General features: G+C 45.7%; 1 protein-coding gene across 1 annotated transcript in view; it reads left to right on the top strand.

Annotated features, from left to right (window-relative positions):
• The window catches only part of DYNC2I2 (dynein 2 intermediate chain 2), a 1,029,522-nt gene that overhangs the window by 523,423 nt on the left and 483,046 nt on the right, over window positions 1-23,053 (top strand). The window contains exon 7 of the mRNA XM_044058572.1: window positions 12,669-12,836. Coding sequence (XP_043914507.1) covers window positions 12,669-12,836 — 168 coding nt within the window. The remainder of the gene's footprint in view (window positions 1-12,668; window positions 12,837-23,053) is intronic.

Here is a 23,053-nt window from a genome sequence, read left to right as displayed (position 1 = left end):
AATTCCTCCTTTCCAAGGGTCATAACTCATCCTCCAGATCAGATTATTTTTGTTTCTACCAGTTCTTTATCACATGTTGTACAAAGAAGTGATAAAACCAGTTCCTTCTTCCCAGGTGAGGAAGGGTTTTAATTCAAGGATGTTCCTAGTGCCACAGGAAAAAATCCTTTGATACCAGTTCTGGATTTTACTTTCCTAAACCTTTTCAGTACTGTCCAAATTTAAAATAATGTCACTTTACAACCTGTTACCTCTTTTTCCTCCAAGTTTCCTGGTAATACTAAACTTAAAGGATGCTTATCATCACATCCCTATTCGTCCAGACTTCAGATGTTTCTTATGTTTTTGTGTGTCTGGATTACATGATCACTTCTCTGCCTTACCCTTTGGACTATCCTCTGCACCAAGAGTGTTCGCAAAGTGTTTAACTCCAGTTATAGGTCATTGCAGGCAGGTTACAGGATATCCACATTTAGACAACTTGCTTATCTTTACAGAGTTGTCGTCAAAGTGTCAGGAATCTCTCTTTTGGGTGAGAGATCTCGTACACAAGCTGGGATTCCAAGAGAACATTCAAAACTCTTTTTTGGCTCCTTCACATAGGATTGTGTTCCTGGGATGTCAACCAGACAGCTCAGTTCAAAGAGTTTTTCTTCCACAGGAGAAAATTGATCTATATCTCAATCTATTTCTAAGGTTTTCTACTCAGACTTCGGTCACCGCTGAAGGAATGCCTCAGGATTTTGGGTCTCATGGCATCCGAGTCCCATGATTCTTCTGACAAGGCTCCACATGAGAAAGATGTAGTGGTATCATAAATCTGTTTGTCCCAGCACCAACACCCATTTATCTTTTCAAACCACAGTAATGGGGTTTGTTTGAAGCAAAATCATTTTGTTGAGACAACAAATATTGTTAAATCCAGGTCTCCCCTTCTCCCTCCTTGCTCCAAAGCAGTTACCACAGATGCCTCAGACTTTGCTTGGGAAGCAGTTTCAGCAGGGATAAAAGTGTAGGTGGTGTGGGATGCCAGGGACACACAAGCACATAAATATTAAGGAGACGCTTGGCCTAATCAAGGCACTCAACTCTGTACCATCTTTGGTCCTTGGACCTCTTCAAGTGGTTACAGACAATACTACAGTCATATGGTACACCAACAAGCAAGGGGAACCAGGTTGTACCCCCCATCAGATTAGCTTGGGATATAGATTCACAGCACAGTCTCACTCTACTCTCATCCTACATTATGTCAGATTAAAAGTGTGTGGGCAGAATCGCATTAATGGATACTAGGGGTCTTCCGAGATTTGATCCACCTGTGGGGAGTTCAAGTAAACCTCTTTGTCTATTTTCTAAACAATCAGCTGTCAAGAAGGCCTGGAGGATGGATGTCTCTTCTTTTCCTTAGACTGGAATTTTCCTGTATATTATTCCATCCTTTTTCACTAATATGCAGGTTACTTATGAAGATTCAAAAGGAATCCCTCAAGATAATTGTGGTGACTCCCTTCTGGCCTGGGCAACAGTGGTTCTCCCTTTTTTTGGAAATTGCCAGGGACAATTGCCACAGCTTCCTCACAGACTGGATCTACTCACTCAAGAAGAGGGGTGTTTGATGAACCCAGATATGAATCAGCTTCAGCTGACTGCTTAGATAATAGGGGATGAATTCCTTTTAGACATCTGTTTTACTGTGAACATTCAGCAGGCAAAAAAGCCTGCTATTAAAAACTGTACATTAGCAAATTGAAAAGGTTTTCTAGTGGTACCAACAACATAACCAGCACCCATTCATGCATACTTGTTCTCTGGTTTTGCAATATTCATGTTACTGTCCTATGGCCTTCCTTACTTTCCTGTCAAGGTTCATTTACTGACTATTTCAGCATGTCTGCCCATGGATCCTCCTCTTTCAGTGAATTCTCATGACATTGTTTTTGAAATGGGTTTTGCATAAGAGGCTTCGAAGAAAACAGGTCGCCCCTCCTTGTGATCATAATTTTGTGTTAGAGAAGCTAACACTTGCTCCATTGAAACCAGCTAATCTGTTTGACTTGAAGTTCTTAACATGGAAAACCATTGTATTGATTGCTCTGACCTCTATAAAAAAGGGTGTCTGATTTGCAAGCTCTCATGGTGAGTCAGGCCTACCTTATTTTCTACAGAGAGAGTAATTCTTTGAGAACCTTTATTCCAAAAGTGGTATCCAGGTTTATTATAGGCCAAACTATCCATCTCCCTTTTTCCTTTCCTGAATATAAGATAGGGAGAAAAGATACTCCATACCTTGGATGTCCACAGACAACTCGGGTACGGTCTTTACAGAACTAAATCTTTCAGTTGTTTATTTCTTATGAAGGTAAGTAGGTGCAGCCCATATCAAAATACTATTTCCAAATGATTGTTTCAGTCATCAAAATTCCATGTTGGGACAGTGCCCACTCTACCAGGGTTTTGGCCTCATCTGTGGCTTTTTGGAAGGGTTTGGATTCAAGAAGTATTCGAGAAGCAGCAACTTGGTCCTGTATGCACACTTTTACAAGGTGTTACAAGTTTGATTACTTCTCTAGGTATATATCAGGCTTTTGCTTGGACCATTCTCTAGGGGCTGCTGGACCCTCCCCTCTTTCATCTTCCAAATATAATAAGCTAGAGTAATCTACTCCTATAGCAAAGGCTACTACTGCAGCAGTGATCAATATGATGAACATAGTATAGTTGTGTAAATAAGTTTACCATAATGATAGATGTTTGAATGATCACTGCTGTAGTAGCCACTGCCTCCCTCCATCCTTCTTGTTGTTTGGTGTGTTGGTTATTCCAGGGTGTGGACACTTATTTGTTTTGCTGTTCCTAGCATTGTCCTATCAGAGCTCAGATGCTCTCTCTCTGTTAGCATAAAGGCTGTAAAGAGCTTGGCGACAAAACCTGTCTTTTTAAATCAGCTCAGCTCATGTTGACTAACATTTTGGGTGCCTGAAGCTTTGAAGTTAGCCAGCTGTTATATCATTGGCAGGATATAACCCATACAGCTATGGCTACTTTAGCAGTAATCATTTGAACCTCTATGGTTATGGTGAGTTTGTTTACACAACTGTACTTTGCCATAACAGTAGATGCTCTAATAGTTGTAAGGTTTGGCTGCTCCTAGCATTTTTCTCTTTAAAGCCTGTAGCCTCCATTCTTAGGGCAAGAAAGTAAACTTTTTGACACTCAAACTTTCTTTGATGTGACTGTACTTGAACCATTAGCAGAATGTCTTTTTGTAGTCTGTTTAAGCCTTCTTCCAGATGAGCTAACTATAGTTCTTTATGCCTCCTGATTCTAATTTCTAGTAGCTTTCCTCACCATACCCAACAGTGCATTCATGATGTGTAAAAGTACAATTAATTACTGCTTAATCTGGCTAATATTTTACACTTCATACACTTGGCATGATGGCAGGCTTTCATCGAGTCTGTTTCAGAACTTCGAAGTATTACTACATCGAATGTTCTAATATTGAACCATTTCACTCGAAACACCATAACATCGAACACTCAGAGCAGCAAATTTTTTCCCTGGGAAAAAATTAGCTGTTCCAACATACACGCAACACAAGCACACCAAAATACATAATCCACACACATACACTTCACAAAACCCTACACTAAACCATACATACACTACTAGCTATCCACTTACCTTAACCCAACCATAACCCTATGGTCCGTAACTACCGCACACTCAACTTACCCGCTCCCTAATCCTAAATTCCCTATCACACACTCACCTTACCTGCTCCCTAACCCTAAAGTGCCTATCGCACACTCACCTTACCCGCTCCCTAACCCTAAAGTCCCTATCGCACACTTACCTACCCACTCCCTAACCCTAAACTCCCTATCGTACACTCACCTTACCCGCTCCCTAACCCTAAGATCCCTATCGCACACTCACCTTTCCCGCTCCCTAACCCTAAGGTCCCTATCGCACACTCACCTTTCCTGCTCCCTAACCCTAAGGTCCCTATCGCACACTCACCTTCGTTCGCACACTTACCTTAACCCAGTCCTTAACCTTCGCTCCACAATCGAGGAAATAGCGAAGCTGCAGAAACGGCCCACTGAATACTTTCCTTAGGAAAGTATTCGATATTCTGCAGCTTCGCTATTTTCAGTGTTCAATGCAAAGGGTTCAATATTAGAACATTCGAAGTAGTAATACTTCGATGTTCTAATGTAGACCCCTTTCATCAGCTTTCTAGTATTCAGTCTGGTTTTGTAATTTACATATGTCTTGCAGGTTGAGGCAAATTCCTACACAAAATGATATGAAGATTTGATTTGCAGAAATATTGTTGGATGGCAGTTTTATGATGTTAAGTTGTCAATCTCGCCTTCATTCTTGCTGGATGGGTTCGGAGCCGATCCTCGGCTCCGACTCGGCAATTGCTTTAGCTTGAGAACTCCTTTTACCAGCTCGAGGCAACCCTATATCCCATGATGCAAGGCGGAACCACCTCAGATCTCGTTTGCCGCTTAGCGAAAGAGGTCTCCTTTGCCAGCTGAGGTAAGTGAATTTCTTGTCAAAAGAGAAAAAGCTTAGTTAGGGTTTTATTTCCCCCCTTGTTTCCAATTCTATAGTCTGTAGTGTGTTACAGCCCACCCTATTCCCTCATAATTCAAAACTTTTTATTTCCTTTGGTAATAGTTTAAAAGTTTAGTTAGGCCTAAACCCCATTGGTTAATCCCTACCTGTGTGTTTGTGTGTTAGGGGATTAATTGTGTGTGTTTGTGGGGGTTTGTGTGTGATTTCCTCCTAGGAAAATGTCAAAGGAAGGCAAGGTCTCAGGCTTCAAGAAGTGTGACTCGTGCTGTCAGAAAATGTCTCTGACAGACGGTCACACTTCTTGTGTTTACTGCCTGGGGCCTTTGCACCTGCAGGACTCCTGTGCTTTGTGTCACTCTTTTAGCCAGAGAGTCCTGCAGGAACGGAGGAATAAGTTAATCCTCCATGGCTTACTTAAGCCAGAAGGTTCTCCCTCTAAAGCAGGGTCTGGGAAACCTTCTAAACCACCGAAGGTTCAGGCTTCAGTATCCAAGCCTCCTCCGGTGGCTCCGGCTCCGGCTGGAACCGATCTATCTGCTTCAAAAGTAGGGGGTTCGGCACCGACTGGTTCCGACACCCGGTCTACTGTGGCCTTGTCGGCTCCGGCTGGAGCCGACACCTTATCCAGCATCGGAGCCGAGAAACCTTCGGCTCCATCTGGAATTCAGGGGACTTCGGCTCCGATGGCTTCGTCCCGAAAGAGATCTCGGTCCCCTTCGTTGCAGAGTATCCACTCGGCTCCGGGGTCTCCTCTTTTGTTGGAGCGGAGCCATCGGAGCCGATCTTCGAGATCTTACAGGCTGTCTGACCACGACTTAGAGAGGGTGGTAAGCAGGCTGTTGAAGTCGCAGGCACTGGCCCAAATGCTCCATAGCCCGTCTCAGCAGACTTTGGCTATTGTTTCACCCCTTGAACTTCCTCCTCCGACTCCACACCAGAGTTCGGAGCCGGAGCTTCTCGGGACAGCGACTGTTTCGGCGCCGGAGCCGATACATCCTTCGGCTCCGTCGTCCTCGGCTCCGATCTCCTCCTTGATGCCTTCCTTGGAGGGATCTGGTCGTCGGGTTTCCCTTGTCGGCTCCGAGGGGGCTAGTGGCATCGGACCCTTGTCCGACCCCGCTCTCCCTCTCGGGGCTTCGGCTTTGGTAAGCTCGGCACCGACATCGGCCTCGGAGCCTTCCCTCTCAGTGGAGCCGGGAATTCCTGTATCCTCGGATCGGGGATATTCTGGCCTCCCGGGGAGGGGAGCCTTTGAGGTGATGAGGAGTGTCCTGGCCACGGAGCCAGGTCAACGGTCCATCCCTCTAGCTCCTCCCTCTTCGGTGCCTGTAGACACCTCTTGCCAGCCTCTTGCTCTCAGGCCAGGGATCCATCGCCCCAGGTTTCCCCATTGGGAATTTCCTCCTCTTCCGAAGTTTCTCCTGATCCGGCAGGTGAACCCCCTCGGAAGAGGACGTGTAAGAGGAAACACACAGACTCCCCCGAGTCTACTACATCTGATACCGACTTAGATGAGTCGGAGGGTTCCCCACAATCCCCCTCTGAGGATGTCTCCTTTTCAGACATCCTTGAGCTCCTCAAACAGAGGGGGAATTGGCCATCCATTGATCCCTCCGAGGATGAGTCGGTATACCTGGAGGCTTTTGGATCCCGACCCTCCACCTCCTGGGTGTCTCCGCCTTTCGACCCACTTATGCAGGTAGTGGCTCGGAAGGCGTGGGCGGCTCCAGATTCTGTGGAACCTGTCCCCAGGAGACCATCCAAGTTTATCATGGCCCCTACAGACAAACAGTTTCTTTCCAAGGGCGTCTCTGTGGATGCTATGGTGGTGGTGGCGGCCACTAAGAAGGAACTGGCGGATCCTTCAGTACCTGTCCATCCTCCTAACAAGGATTCTAGGACCATGGACAGGTATGGAAAGCGGATGTTTTCTTCAGCGACCTTTGCTATGCGTTCGCTGAACTACCTTTGTCACTTCACCAGGCTTCAAAGAGTTATTCTCAAGGAACTGGGTGAAGTGGTCCAGGATCCTTCTGCTGCTGGGGCTCAAGAGAAGATTGCCTCACAGCTAGCAATCCTGAATTCCCTGTCCAACTCTTCCATGTGGCTCATATCCTATGCGGCCGATGGAGCGAGCAGGGCCGCAGGCACAGGAGTTGCTCTTAGACACCAAGCCTGGATGCGGCTTTGTAATTTTGCGGACCCCTTTAAGGCGTCCTTCACTAACACCCCCTTTGATGGTTCGGCTTTGTTCGGACCTCAGGTGAAGGATACCTTGACCAGGTGTGAGCAGGACGGTAAAACTCTTTCTGCCGTTGGAGTCCATTTTTCCACCCCTTCTAGACCATATCCCAAGGGTCAGAAGGGAGGGAAGATGTGGTTCCGCAAAGCCCAAGGAGCTACACCGGACGCACGTGGTCAGTTTACCCCCAGAGGCAGAGGGGGTAACAATAATAGACGCCGCCCTAGAGGCAGGGGGGGTCCTCAGAACCAGGGCAACAGGGAGTCTCTTCCTGAGAAGCCCTTTCAGCATCCCTGAGGTGTTGCCCGACTGTCCACCCTTGGAGGCAGTCGGGGGAAGGATTTCGCTGTACCCAGTAGCCTGGCATTCCCTCTCACAAGATATGTGGGTACAGTCGATCATATCCGAGGGTTACAAAATCCCCTTCGAAAGGTATCCCGTGCCTCAACAATCCCTTCCAGACATCTCACCCGGTCAAAGGGATTTGGCAGAACAGGAGGTTTCAAAGCTCCTAGGAAAAAGAGCCGTCCAGACTGTGTCGGCAGACCAGGTAGGATCCGGCGTCTACTCGAGATTCTTTTTGGTCCCCAAAAGGACGGGAGATTGGAGACCAATATTAGACCTAAGCAGTCTAAACGGATTTGTCAAGAAGGCAAGATTCCGGATGGTCACGCTTCAGTCCATTCTGCCCTTTCTGGGCAAGGACAACTGGATGTGCTCTATAGACCTTCAGGACGCGTACTATCACATAAAGATTCACAGGCGCTCCAGAAGGTTTCTCCGCTTTCGGCTAGGGACCAGTCATTACCAATTCAGAGCCCTGCCCTTTGGCCTCACTTCAGCCCCCAGAGTGTTTACCAAATGCATGGCAGTGGTCACAGCTCATCTGAGACGTCAAGGATTCCAGGTGTTTCCTTATTTGGACAACTGGCTCCTCTCCGCCACCACCAAGTGTCAGCTTCTTCAGACCAGAGACTACACTCTGCAGCTTTGCAGGAGTTTGGGAATTTCAGTAAATTTTGAAAAATCTTCTTTGCAGCCTTGCCAATCTATCAACTTTATAGGCGCAGAATTAAACACCGTCAAAATGTTAGCCAGACTAACCGACCAAAGAATTCTGGACATCCAAAAATTAGTTCGGATTCTATTGCAGAGCAACAAGGTCAAAGCCAGATTTATACTGAAGGTTCTAGGTCTTATGGCTGCGGCCATTGTTCTTCTACCACTGGCTCGCTTCCACATGCGTCTTCTGCAGTGGATGCTATTCACGCAGTGGTCGTACCACAGTCTCCCGATGAGGCACGAAATCTTAGTCACACAGTCGTGCAGAACTCATCTGAATTGGTGGATATCTTCCCCTCTTCTTCATCAGGGCCGACCCTTTGTTTCCCCTCCTCCAGTTGCCACAGTCACTACGGATGCCTCTCTGATCGGGTGGGGGGGGCATTATCAGGGCAGGATGGTCCACGGGACGTGGCAACCCATAGAATACCATCTGCACATAAATGTCCTGGAGATGAGAGCAGTGCTTTTAACGTTGCAAGCCCTCAACGACTTTCTTCCCACGGGGACTATTGCAGTACAAACGGACAACATGTCCGTGGTTTGGTACATCAACAAGCAGGGCGGGACCAGGTCCTATCCGTTGTGTCGAGAAGCTCTCAGACTTTGGCAATGGGCAATCTCCTCTCATCAGTTTCTGATAGCAACGCACATCCCCGGCAGGTCCAACCTCTTGGCGGACAGGCTGAGCAGATCCATTCTGATGCCTCACGAGTGGTCTCTCAATCAATCTGTAGTGGATCAGATTTTTCTGAAGTGGGGCACTCCTTGTTGCGATCTTTTTGCTACTCCTCAAAACAACAAGTGCCCTGATTTTTTCACCCTCTTTCCCCTTCCAGGCCAACCCCTGAGAGACTCTCTAACCCAGGATTGGCCCCGGGGACTTCTGTATGCTTTTCCTCCTTTTCCCTTGATTCCACAAGTCATTCAGAAAGCCACCGTTTCGAGGGCCAAGTTGATTCTCATTGCCCCATATTGGCCTCGACAAATTTGGTTTCCGTCTCTGCATAGTCACCTTCTGGTGCAGCCCTGGCATCTGGACCCAGTTCCGGATCTCTTGATCCACCAGTCGGGTCAGCAGCACCGGGCCATTCATTCTCTCAACCTCACTGCTTGGTTGCTCCACTTCCTTCCCTAGCCAGGCTACCGATGATTTCTGACTCAGTCAGAGACATCTTAGTATCTTCTTTAAAGTCCTCCACTAGGACTGTTTATGCTAGCAAGTGGCGACGTTTTTCTATTTGGGCAAATTCCAGGAATATTGATCCCTTTACTGCTCCTGTACATTCTGTTTTAGATTTCCTGGCGGAGGTTTTTCATTCAGGATCCTCGTCATCTACAGTTAAAGTACAACTGGCTGCTATTTCCAAGTATCATGTTGGCTTGCATGACAATAACATTATGTCTCATAGATTATGCAAGGCCTTTCTGAGAGGAGTTTTTCTCCTAAAGCCGCCTATAAAGCATCCTCCTTCGCAATGGGATCTAAACTTAATGTTGGCATCCTTGATACTACCTCCCTTCGAACCGTCTGCTTCATGTTCTTTGAAGTTATTGACCTGGAAAACTATATTCTTACTGGCTGTCACTTCTGCAAGAAGGGTTTCCGAGATTCAAGCTCTCTGCATTCGTTCCCCTTATTTGGTTTTTCATAAGGACAGGGTATCATTAAGAACGAACCCTTCCTTTCTCCCCAAAGTTGTGTCTCAAACTAATATTAACCAATCTATAGATCTACCAGTCTTTTTCCCAAACTATTCCGACAGAGCTGAACAGAAACTGCATTTTTTGGATGTCCATCGTCAGCTCAGGTACTATTTGCATAGAACTAAACAATTCAGGAAATCGGACCAATTATTTGTCTCCTATGCAAAAAACAGGATAGGTCTTCCAGTTTCTAAAGTGACCTTATCCAGATGGTTGACTTCCACCATTTCCTATGTGTACTCTCTCAGAGGCAAGCAGCTATCTTCTAAACCAAAAGCACACTCAACCAGGAGTCTATCCACTTCTGCAGCCTTTCAGGATAGACTACCCATTGATACCATTTGTGCAGCAGCTACTTGGGCCACGCCTCATACCTTTGTCTCTCATTACAAGTTGGACTTGGCCTCCAGAGATAGGGCCAGTTTTGGTTCCACAGTTCTCAAGAGTCTGTTCCATTGAGCCACCCGGGATACAGGTGCTAGGGACGGTCCCATCCAGCAAGAATGAAGGCGAGATTGACAACTTAACATTTAGAAGTTATGTACCTACCATAACGTTCCATGTTAGTTGTCTTCTCGCCTTCTTTCTTATGCCTCCCTCCTTCCCCCTGGCCTGGACAGATCTTGAAGAGTTCCTATCAGGTTGTTTTCCTCCTGAGCCTTCATATGAGGACTCTTATTATGAACTTGTGTTCCTAATTATGTTAGGTTAGTCCTTAGCAGGGTAGGTTAGCTACCAAACGAGATCTGAGGTGGTTCCGCCTTGCATCATGGGATATAGGGTTGCCTCGAGCTGGTAAAAGGTGTTCTCAAGCTAAAGCAAGTGCCGAGTCGGAGCCGAGGATCGGCTCCGAACCCATCCAGCAAGAAAGAAGGCGAGAGAAGACAACTAACATGGAACGTTATGGTAGGTACATAACTTCTAATTACTGCCTGTGATGGGAAATGGATGAACACTTACTGCTTTATTAGTGTTTAACAAAATGAAGTATTACTGTAGTGGTAAAATTTCTTGGACAAAAGGCAAAGAGAATGGAATGATAGAATTGTCCTTTAATATTTGACAAATAACTTTGTGTCATTGTTGCATTTTTTTTTATTCCTATACCATTCATTCTGTAGAATGTGATGGTAATACAATGTTGTAGCAATTTGTAATGCATTGTCCTTGATCCTGTATTCATAAGTCATGTTTTCAGAATGTATTATGTATTTTGTGTTAAGTATATGGCTTTGTTTCCTCAAGTATCACCTGGAAATGAGGTGCTATACCCAACAAAGCTGTCTGCTTAAAAAAAAAAAAAAAAAAAAAAAAAAAACTGCAAAGGCAGTAAATAAATAAACAAGTCACATAATCTTTGTTGAAGTAAATGCAATTCTTGTCTTACATTTTCTGGTAAAAGGTTCAAGACCAGTCATTGTTAAACAGGTTACTGTAGTAAGTGTTGCCAGACTGTGCAGAAGGTTTTATAAGATTTTGAAAATTTGGTGAGCACAACATAGCCAAAGTCTTCAGAAGTAGCAGACTTTATTGGTTGACTTTCATGCCTGTTTTTTTCAGCAAAGGATGCACCAGAACTACATGATGAAATGTAAACTCTTCCAGCTAGCTCTGGTCATGTAGACAGATACAGCCTGACTATCGCCCAGGTGACCTGAGTTTAGTTAGCACATCAAACGCCTTAAGGGGCTGGGAAGGAAAGACTAAAATAAAGGGGGCAAAACCCACTCACCTCTCTCATTCAGGAGGTATGTGAGTTATGTACACAAGGGACAGACATGCAAAACACAGTCGTCCTGGTGAAGACTGAAGAAAGCTATCTGCTGTGCTTTTGTAAGTGGGTGGGGATTGTCCTGCTTGCATACCTTGTGAAAGTGAGGGATAGACCAATTCTGGTGCTCATGGCATGTCCAACTTATGGAGTGCAAACTGAGCCTGTGTCGGGTGGTAGGGGCCTAAGCAGAAACTCCCCTAATGGCTGCCTTGGTGATGGTTTCTCTGATTGATTGATCTTCACCGTTAGGGTACTTAAGGATTCAGTTGATGGCAGAGAACTTGATGGTTATCAGGCAACAGGAGGAAAAATTAAACTGTACCCAGAGGTTTTCTTCCCAAATTTTGACAGCAGCAGTCAGCATTGCCTTAAATGGTAATCCACAGTGTTCTGCACTTAAATTCCCATATAATTTCCTCTGTTTAGCCAAAAGATAAAAATAGTACACAGAAGAGTAGCCTGTAAACAGCACAGTGCATGAGCATAAATTAAGGTGTGGTCATCGTAAATATGCAGAAGTGTAAAGTTTGTATATGCGTACTTGACATTGATAGTAGTAGATGAAATGGTATGGTGAGAGAGCCTATGCAGTGTTGGATTGATTAAAGTTACTCAAGTTTTATTCCACAAACCTCTATTTTTCAGGCTGTGAAGTGCAAGAGTTAAGACTAAGCAGCAAATGACCACATTGACTTCCTGTAATTTTAAAGATTGGGGTGCCAGTGTTTGAATTTTTAAACTGTGTCTGTTGAGTTTTAATCTCAGATTCCCATAACAAAGTCAAAAAAGCCTGTAATTGTATATATCTTCACATTTGTTAGGAGCAATGTGTACCATGAGGACTCTTTTTTTTTTTTTTTTTTTTTCTAGGAAATAATATTTATGACTTTGTGGGTTTCAACAAGTTGTTGAACTTATTTTTACCTGGCCTAAAGTTGTATTGTATTACAGTCATCTCAGATTCTACAATAATTATAGTTCATTGGGCGTGTATTTTGTTTTCTGTATGTATTCCGGCTATCCTTGTTTTGCTTCCTTACAACTCAGTGTGCATTTTTTATGACTGTTGTCACTTTCTGAATAAAGTGCCTGTTCCCTGCTTTTATATCTTTTTAATGCAGCTGTACTTCATGTTCATATTATTTTACAATCACAGTGGCAGTGTCTGTCTTGTTTATTTACATGCTAATCAAAAGTTGTAAATGCACTTCAGTAAATTCTTTACAAAACAATAGCTGATCAGTGATGTTTGTTGTCCTATTAGCGTTTAATTCTGTTTTCTTTACTTAGGTTGGCTGGATTAAGAATTCTGTTCGTAGTAACCAGTTTCATATTCTAAGTGCTTCCTCTGATGGAAAGATATTGATCTGGCAGTTAGATGGGAATGACAGACTGAAGCTGCACAATGGATTTGCTTTAGTTGCTCATCAGATTCCTCGCAACATCAAGCTGAACAAGGCATGGTTTGCTTTTCATTAAGATGTCTTTATAACATTAGCACATGTAAATGCTAGTGCTGAAGATGGAGGTGAAAATAAAACTTTTTGCTGTTTATGGCTGTTGTGATGGTATCAGAGGCCTTGAGATGGAGATATTCTGTTGAATAAAGGAGAATTAAGAAAAAAATAATAATGAGGCTTTTATACAAAATGAATAGTATCAAGCCTGCAGAATTGTAATAAGCAGAGCAAAATTACAGGGTTTCCAGTATGGGGAAGAATGAAACATGGTCGCTGTAGAGATAGTACAAGTCACCATGAATTGTCTAAAAGCAGAAGAGAGTGGGGGGGGGGCTTAATCAATGAGCATGGTCAATCGCAACTTCTTTTGAAACTCCAGTTCTGAAGAACCTCTCCAAGTATCTCAGACATTGACTGAGGTAGAAGGCATATGGTAATTGATTATGGCAATCTGCGGATTATTGAATTATTTCTGCAGCATCAAGAGTCAAGACCCTTTACTTTAGATTGCAGAACTTTTAAGTCACTTGCAAATTTCTTTGATAGGCTTGTAAGACATGGGCCGGTCCTCTCTTCTACGTGATTTATCCTGTTTGAAACTGTTTGAAACTGAAGTTAAAACTTGTTTAACCTGTGACATCTAAGACGTTTCATCAAAAGCTCTCTGAGTGAAGCAGCAGTCTGCCTGCACCCTTGAAAAATAACTGAAGTGTCCCTTTTCACATTTTGCTGTTTTTCTCCTCCTCTTTTTTGGCTTAGTAAGTACTTCACAAGTAGCTATCAGAGTGTGAGAATTCTCTAGAGTTTGTTATTTCAAGTTTGCAAGTAGAAATGTATGATGTTCTTCGTGTTTTCACTGTTGCAATCATCACACTTGGGTTATCTGGTTATCTGCCTGCAGGTAGCCCTCAGTCGATCTGAATCCCAGAGTCGTAGTATTTCTGAGTTGGATGCTATCGCTTCTTCCATGATGTCAGGTCGTCAGGGGTATAAAAACAGGCAGCCGACACCATTACATCAGTCTTTCTTGTCGAGGAGGAGCCCGAAGCAGAAGCAGTTCGCAAGTGCCGGTCGGCCGCTACCTGAAATTTTCGTTTTTAGAGTTGATAATCCTAAAGTCTTCTAAAGTTAAGTACCCCGATGGGGATCCTTTTTTCTTGCTCTAACCGATGTCAGAAAAAGTTAACAGTTGTCTTGCCTGTAGAAAGCAAATACCTCTCAGAGATTTTCATTCTTACTGTGTCACCTGTTTAGGCCCAGACCACGACGTCCCTCACTGTCGGTTTTGTGCCTTGTTTAACGCCCGAACCATTCGTCTTCTGGCTATTTTTGTTGCTAAATTCTTTCGCTCTTGATCTCCGTATTCCAAAATGGCTTTGGTAAGCCATCCGGCTACCAATCTTCCGAAAAAACATAAGGATAAAGATAGAGACAGACCACATAGGTCCAAAACTGCCAACGATGCTTCCATTAAGCTAGTCACCAGTCCACCGGTACTCAGTGAGGCGCCTTTGCAGCCCCTGATGCCCACTTCTATGGATTCGCAGGCCTCTGCTGAGACCCATTCGGTGTCCGGTATGCCGCGAGATGCTTCTTCGATTATGGAACCAGTGGATGTCTCTACCTTGGATGGGTCCGGAGCCACTGTGCAGGCACCGGCTTCTGAGGGTGTTTTCCGACCTACCAATGTTCGAATCAAACCGACGACTTCTTTTTTAGCCAAAACTACAGAGTTTCTTAGGCCCAGAGTACGCACTACGCCTAGAAAACCGATGACCAAAGCGCATGCTCAGGCCCCCATGACACAAAAACAAATGCTTAGAATGGCTGAAGACCTTATAATGCTAATTAGGGGAAGCCAGCCTTCCCCTGCTAAGAGACAAAGAATTCAGTCGCCTTCAGATTCTGCAGACCAGGCATCCGATGACTGACCTTTCTGATTATCAGGACATGCCCTTATCAGCTTATGAAGATTCAGATGCAGAGGAATCCATTCCCTCTGCCTCCCCTCCAGAGGATTTCTCTTTTGGTGAAACCTTGCATACTTTAAGAGAGCATTTCCATTGGGAATGCCAAGACTATCCTCAGTCCAAAAAAAGACTCAGAGAATTATTAGAGCTACCTCAGCACAGGCCTTTAGCTATTCCCCGTGTTCTGGATGTTGTGGATAATGTTTTCATGGAATCCAGTCTTACTCCAGACATCTTACCTCCGGCCCCTAGGAAACTTGACTGGTACTACCAAGTACTTGATTCCCACAAGTTTCTTTTCAAGAATCCTACTGCTGATCCAGAGATCATTTCCCAGGGACCTAAAGGTATTAAGGCTACTACAGCCAAAAATCCTACCCCTTCGGACAGGGATTCTAGAGCTTTAGACAGAATGAGGTAAGAAGGTATGTATCTCTGCAACTCTTGCTATCAGGGCATTTAATTGCCAGTTTCACATGCTGAAGTACCAGCAACATATTATGGAACTCATTAAACAAAAAAATGGTAATTTTTCCAGATTGTGCAGAAAAATAAAGATTTGCAAGAGCTTATGCATTCTGCAAACCAAGTTAGTAAGCATACATTGCAGTGTGGCTTTGATGCCCTAGAAGCATCTTGCAGGGCTCTGTACTGAGAAGACATACTTGGCTGAAAGAGCAGACCTTGCCAGATCATGTCAAATCCAAATTACTAGACGCTTCTTTAAATAAGGACGTTTTATTTGGCACCAAAGCAGAAGAAGTTCTTAAAAAGATGGAAGAACAAGCTAAATCTATGCAAACTGTTAAATAATTCTTACAAGTGCAACCACCCCAATTCACTGATCCTTTCCAGCCTCCTCCAGGTCTTCCCAAACAAGACCCAGGGGAAACAGACCAACCAGACTACAGTCTCAGGGTATGCAGCGATCTAAGCAATGGAGTGCTCCCACCCCTAAAACAGGGAGGGGTAAGGCACCTCCCTGTGGAAAAAGTTTACAATGACTTCTCAACTCTACTTCCCTGCCCTGCCCAATTGCTTGTGCCCCTAGGAGGAAAACTTGCCCTTCATGCAGAAAACTGGATGTCCATCTCTCAGGACCAATGGGTCCTCAACATTGTATCCAGGGCTACACATTTTATTTCCATTCACTGCCAACCCCAAGCGGGTTTCCAGACCTTCCTCCAAACCAGTGGGCAGAGGCTCAAAACCAAGTTCTTTCCCTGCTCAACATCAGAGCTATTCAGCCAGTTCCAGTAGAACAAAGGCGTCAGGGTTTCTACTCCATACTATTCCTGGTACCCAGGAAAGAGGGCTCTTGGCACCCAATCCTTGATCTTTCAATTCTCAACACCTTCTTGGTGGTCCCAAAATTCAAGATGGTTACCCTGCAACAACTTCTCCCTATGCTAGCCTAGCATGCCTGGTTAGTCACCCTAGACGTAAAAAAAGCTTATCTGCACATCCCCATCAGAGAATCATGCAAGAAATATCCATGTTTCAGGGTAGGATCTATGCATTATCAGTTCTCTGCACCTCCCTTTGGCTTATCTACTGGGCCCAGGGTATTCACAAAATATCTGGCTCCAGCCATTGCATACTGCAGGCAGAGAAATATACAAATTTACCCGTACTTGGACGACTGCCTGATTCAGGGGGACAGCCAGGAATTGCTGCTTCAGCACGTGGCATTTGTAAAAACACTTCTGACCTCATTGGGGTACACCATCAATGAAAATAAGTCAAAACTGGTGCCCAGTCAAAAGATTGTATTCCTGGGAGCAAGCTTGGACACAACTTCCCAGATGGCATTTCTCACTTCAGAAAAACAGGTCTATCTGACAGACTACTTCAAACAAATGGCCACCAGAACCCAGCTAACTGCAAGAAAGATACTGCAAGCCCTAGGGTTTTTATGGCCTTATGTATTCTGCTAATTCCATATGCAAGACTGCATATGAGGAAACTTCAGTGGTACTTAAAAATTCTTTGGTGCCAACATTCTCAGGACCTGGAAACAGTCATTCCTATCATACCTTTTCTGAGGGCAGAGTTCCTCTGGTGGGCAGAAGCATGCACCCACAACAAGGGACTGCATTTTACTCTACCCCACGCTGCCCAAACCCTGACCACCATCCACAATTGCAAACCCTAAATCTTGCAGCCTGGCTTATTCCTTGAATACTTCACCAGCAACCCTAAGTAAACAGGTGCTGGACGTCATTCTTGAAGCCAGAAGGTCTAGTACTAGGAAATCCTATGCAGAAAAATGGAGAAGATATTGTTCTTGGATTCAGTCTAAAGGAAAGGACACAGCAGTGCCCTCTTTACCGCTAATCCTGGATTACCTAGCAGAGCTACTCCACAGAGGCCTATCCTTCTCCATTAAGATTCATGCCTCTGCCATTTCGGCTCATTACAGTACTAAGCCACCTCTATTTTCTCACCCTCTCATCAAACAGTTCCTGAGAGGGGCCAACAACTTAAGGCCCCCAAGGAGAGCACCCACCCCTGCTTGGGATCTTAACTTTGTACTGGAAAAGCTCACGCTTCCCCCTTTTGAACCTGCTGCTTCAGCAGAGTTAAAATTCCTCTCTTGGAAAACAGCCTTGCTTCTAACCATCACTTCAGCTAGAAGAGCGTCTGAGCTACAGGCACTGATGGCGGTGGAACCCTTTAATGTTAAGTTGTCAATCTCACCTTCATTCTTGCTTGATGGGTTTGGAGCCGATCCTCGGCTCCGACTCGGCACTTGCTAAGCTCGAGAGTCACTTTTACCAGCTCGAGGCAGCCCCATATCCCATGATGCAAGGCGGTAAGTACCCAGATCTCGTTTGCCGCTTCGCTGATGAGGTCCTCCTTTTACCAGCTCCTGGTAAGTGAATTTTTACATTACTATTTTAGCCCCTTTCTTCATAACCTTAATTTTATTAGTTTTAACATAGTTTTAGTCCCCAGGCACTGGCCCAAATGCTACATAGTCCGTCTCAGCAGACTCTACCCCAGAGTTTGGAGTTGGAGTCTTCGGGAATGGTTTCTGCTACGGCTGAGGGACAGATACCCCCTTCTGCTCCTTCAGCCTCTACTCTTTATCTCCTCTTCGAGACCTTCCTTAGAGGGATTCGGTGGCCGGGCTTCCCTGGTCTCCTCCGAGGGGGTGAGTGGCATCGGACCCTTGTCCGAGCCCGCTCTTCCCCTTGGAGCCTCGGCCTTGGTGAGCTTGGCTCCGACATCTGCCTCGGAGCCTTCCTTTTCGGTGGGTCCTGGAGTTCCTAGTTCTTCGGAGTGGGTTCTCTCGGACCTCCCTGGGAGGGGAGCCTTCGAGGTGATGAAGAGTGTGCTGGCCACTGGTCTCAGCCAGCAGTCTGTTCCCTTAGCTCCTCCCTCTATGGTGCCTGTTGACATCTCTGCCACTTCTCTTGCTCCAGGACCCAGAGATCCTCCGCCTCAGGTTTCCCCACTGGGAATATCCCCCTCTTCCGAGGATTCTCCTGATTTGTCGGGAGATCCTCCGCGGAAGAGGACATGTAAGAGGAAACACGTAGACTCCCCCGAGTCTATCACTTCAGATACTGACTTAGATGAGTCAGAGGGATCCCCAAGATCCCCCTCTGAGGATGTCTCCTTCTCAGACATCCTAGAACTCCTTAGACAGAGGGGAAACTGGCCCACCAATAATCCCTCTGAGGATGAGTCAGTATACCTGGAGGCGTTTGGATCTCGGCCCTCCACCTCCTGGGTGTCTCCGCCTTCGACTTATGCAGGTTATTGCTCGAAAGGCGTGGGCTGCTCCTGACTCTGTAGAGCCAGTCCCTAGGAGGCCTTCTAAATTTATTACTGCCCCATCGGACAAGCAATTCCTTACAAAGGTGTCCCGCTGATGCCATGGTGGTGGCTGCCACCAAGAAGGAACTTGCAGATCCTTCCGTACCTGTCCATCCTCCTAATAAGGACTCTAGGACCATGGATAGATATGGTAAGCGGATGTTTTCTTCAGCGACCTTTGCTATGCGTTAGCTGAACTACCTATGTCACTTCACCAGACTCCAAAGGGATATCCTTAAGGAGCTAGGTGAAGTTGTGCAGGATCCTACAGCTGCAGGGGCTCAGGAAAAAATTGCTTCGCAGCTAGGAACCCTTAACTCCATTGCAAACTCCTCCATGCGGCTGATATCATATGCTGCTGATGGAGCGAGTAGGGCCGCAGGTACAGGTGTGGCTCTTAGATGCCAAGCCTGGATGCGGCTATGTAATTTTGCAGATCCCTTTAAGGCGTCCTTCACAAACTCTCCCTTTGATGGGTCAGCTTTGTTTGGCCCTCAAGTGAAGGAAACGTTGACCAGGTGTGAGCAGGACGGCAAAACTCTTTCTGCCGTAGGAGTCCGTTTTCCCAGCCCTTCTAGACCTTATCCCAAAGGACAGAAGGGTGGCAAAATGTGGTTCCGCAAATCCCAAGGAGTCACGCCGGATTGACGTGGTCAGTTTACCCCTAGAGGCAGAGGGGGTAACAACAACAGACGCCGCTCTAGAGGCAGAGGGGGTCCACAAAACCAGGGAAACAGAGAGTCTCTCTCTGACAAGCCCTTTCAGCATCCCTGAGATGTTGCCCGGCTGTCCCTCCTTGGAGGCAGTCGGGGGAAGACTATCGCTGTACCCAGAAGCCTGGCGTTCTCTCACTCAAGACAGATGGGTACAGTCGATCATATCCGAGGGTTACAAAATTCCTTTTGAGGAAAGTCCTTTCTATCCCTCAAATTCCCTTCCAGATGTACCACCGGTCTAAGGAAATTGCAGAGTTAGAAGTCTCAAAACTACTGCAAAAGAGCCATTCAACCAGTTACAACAGACCATTCAGAGCCCGGAATCTACTCAAGGTTCTTTTGGTCCCCAAAAAGACGGGAGACTGGAGACCAATATTGGATCTCAGCAGACTCAACAAGTCTGTGAGGAAGACAAGATTCCGAATGGTCACTCTTCAGTCGATTCTGCCCTTCTTGCAGAAGGACAACTGGATGTGCTCAATAGATCTTCAGGATGCGTGCTATCACATAAAAATTCACAGGCGCTCCAGGAGATTTCTCCGCTTCGGCTGGGGTCCAGTCATTTCCAGTTCAGAGCCCTGCCCTTTGGTCTCACCACAGCCCCAGAGTGTTCACCAAATGCATGACAGTGGCCACGGCTCACCTGAGACGTCAAGGATTCCAGGTGTTTCCGTATCTCGATGACTGGCTCCTGTCAGCCACCACCAGGCATCAGCTTGTTCAAGCCAGGGATTACACAATAAATCTTTGTTCTCATTTGGGCATCTCGATCAACTTCAAAAAGTCATCCTTATTGCCCTGCCAGTCTATTACTTTCATAGGCGCAAACTTAAACACTGTTCGGATGTCAGCTACCCTTACAGATCAAAGAGTTTCAGACATTCAAAGTCATGTCAGGATCATTCTAGCCAACAAGAAAGTACAGGCCAGAATGGTTCTAAAGGTATTAGGCCTCATGGCTGTGGCCATTACTCTTCTTCCCCTGGCTCGCTTCTACATGCGCCTTCTTCAGTGGATGTTGTTCACTCAGTGGTCTTACCAACAACTTCCAATGCGTCACCAAATTCTGGTGACACAGATTTGCAAAAATCATCTTGCTTGGTGGATCACTTCTCCCCAGATTCACCAAGGCAGACACTTTGTACCCCCATCCCCGGTAGCCACTGTCACCACGGATGCCTCCCTGATCGGGTGGGGGGGGCATTATCAGGGCAGGATGGTTCATGGGACGTGGCAACCGTTCGAGTACCACCTGCACATAAATGTCCTAGAGATGAGAGCAGTGCTTTTAACGTTGCAAGCCCTCAACGACTTTCTTCCTGTAGGGACAATTGCAGTCCACACAGACAACATGTCTGTAGTTTGGTATATCAACAAACAGGGCAGAACCAAGTCCTACCCCTTGTGTCGGGAAGCGCTCAGACTTTGGCAATGGGCGATCTCCTCTCATCGGTTTCTGGTAGCAACGCACATCCCTGGGAAAACCAACATTTTAGCGGACAGATTGAGCAGAGCTATTCTCATGCCTCACGAGTGGTCTCTCAAGCAATCTATAGTGGAAGAGATTTTTCTGGAATGGGGTCGCCCATGTTGCGATCTTTTTGCTACTCCTCAAAACAGCAAATGCCCAGACTTCTCTCTCTTCCCTCTGTCAGGCCATCCCCCAGAGACGCTCTGACCCAGGATTGGCCCCAGGGACTTCTTTATGCCTTTCCTCCTTTTCCCCTGATCCCTCAAGTTATCCAGAAAGCAACCGTTTTGAGAGCCAAAATGATTCTCATTGCTCCTTATTGGCCTCGACAAATTTGGTTTCCGTTCCTCCATCGTCACCTTTTGGTGCAGCCGTGGCATCTGGACCCAGTGCCAGATCTTCTGATTCACCAATCCGGTCAGCTGCACCGGTCTATCCCTTCTCTCAACCTCACAGCATGGTTCCTCCACTTCCTTCCTTAGCCAGGCTTCCTTTGATCTCTAACCCTGTTAGAGACATCATAGTAGCTTCTTTAAAATCCTCTACCAGGAGGATTTATACAAGCAAATGGAAACGTTTCTCTTATTGGGCTAAAGCCAAGAATATTGATCCCTTCACTGCCCCAGTTCAGGCAGTTTTGGACTTCTTAGCGGAGATTTTTCATGCAGGCTCCTCTTCTTCCACAGTTAGAGTTCAATTGGCTGCTATCTCGAACTTTCATGTTGGGATCGCAGATCACAATATTATGTCCCATAGGCTTTGTAGAGCCTTCTTGAAAGGAATTTTCCTCCTGAAGCCTCCAATCAGGAATCCTCCTCCTCAATGGGATCTAAATTTAGTGCTGACATCCTTGATTCTTCCCCCTTGAGCCAGCTGTTTCTTGCTCCCTGAAATTTCTTTCTTGGAAAACCTTATTCCTAGTAGCTATTACATCGGCCAGGAGGGTGTCTGAACTTCATGCTCTATCGATTCGACCCCCCTATTTGGTCTTTCACAAAGACAGAGTATCATTGAGAACTAATCCGACCTTTTTGCCTAAGGTCGCCTCAAAGACTAATTTGAATCAATCCATTGATCTCCCTGTATTTTTTCCAAACTATTCAAACAGATCGGAACAAAAATTACATTATCTTGATGTCCACCGCCAACTCAGATATTATTTGGACAGAACTAAACAATTTAGGAAATCCGATCAACTCTTTGTTTCCTATGCTGATAACAAGAAAGGCCTTCCTGTCTCTAAAGTGACCTTATCTAGATGGCTTTCTTCTGTCATCTCTGAAATTTATCAGCTCAGGGGAAAACAGCTGTGCTCAAAACCTAAAGCACATTCAACTAGAAGGTTAGCTACTTCTACAGCCTTTCAAGCTAGACTTCCTTTAGACACTATTTGTGCAGCGGCCACTTGGGCCACTCCTCATACTTTTGTTTCCCATTACAAATTGGACTTGGCCTCCAGGGACAGAGCCAGTTTTGGCTCTACAGTCCTCAAGAGTCTGTTCCATTGAGCCACCCAGGATAGAGGTGCTAGGGACGCGGTCCCATCAAGCAAGAATGAAGGCGAGATTGACAACTTAACATTGAGAAGTTATGTACCTACCATAACGTTCCATGTTAGTTGTCTTCTCTCGCCTTCTTTCTTGCGACCTTCCCTCCTTCCCCCAGGCCTGGACAGACCTTTTTCTACAAGGAATTATTATGCTGAAGACCATTCAGAGCTGGTCCTTCTTCCATCCTGTAGACTTTCCTTCTTCCTTTGGGAAGTGTTTATGCTTGGTGCTATTGCCCTTTGTCATCAAACGAGATCTGGGTACTTACCGCCTTGCATCATGGGATATGGGGCTGCCTCAAGCTGGTAAAAGTGACTCTCGAGCTTAGCAAGTGCTGAGTCGGAGCCGAGGATCAGCTCCGAACCCATCAAGCAAGAAAGAAGGCGAGAGAAGACAACTAACATGGAATGTTATGGTAGGTACATAACTTCTCATTATCTTCCATGCTGACAGGGTTTCCCTTCAGGACTAACCAATCCTTTATGGCTAAGGTGGTGTCCAGTGTGGCCCTAAACCAATCCATCCATTTGCCAACCTTCTTCCTTAACCCTCAGAATAAAGGGGAAAGGATCCTGCACTCTTTGGATGTGCACAGACAGCTCAGGTTCAACCTTGATAGGACTAAGCCTTTCAGAAAATCTGACCAGCTGCTAGTCAGCTTTGCAACAGGTGCAGAGGGCAAG

Source organism: Protopterus annectens, chromosome 16.part0, assembly GCF_019279795.1.
Source record: "Protopterus annectens isolate FY-2018-M chromosome 16.part0, PAN1.0, whole genome shotgun sequence".
NCBI lineage: Eukaryota > Metazoa > Chordata > Ceratodontiformes > Protopteridae > Protopterus > Protopterus annectens.
Note: the sequence above shows the minus strand (reverse complement) of the source record. Positions and strands in the feature narration are given on the sequence as shown.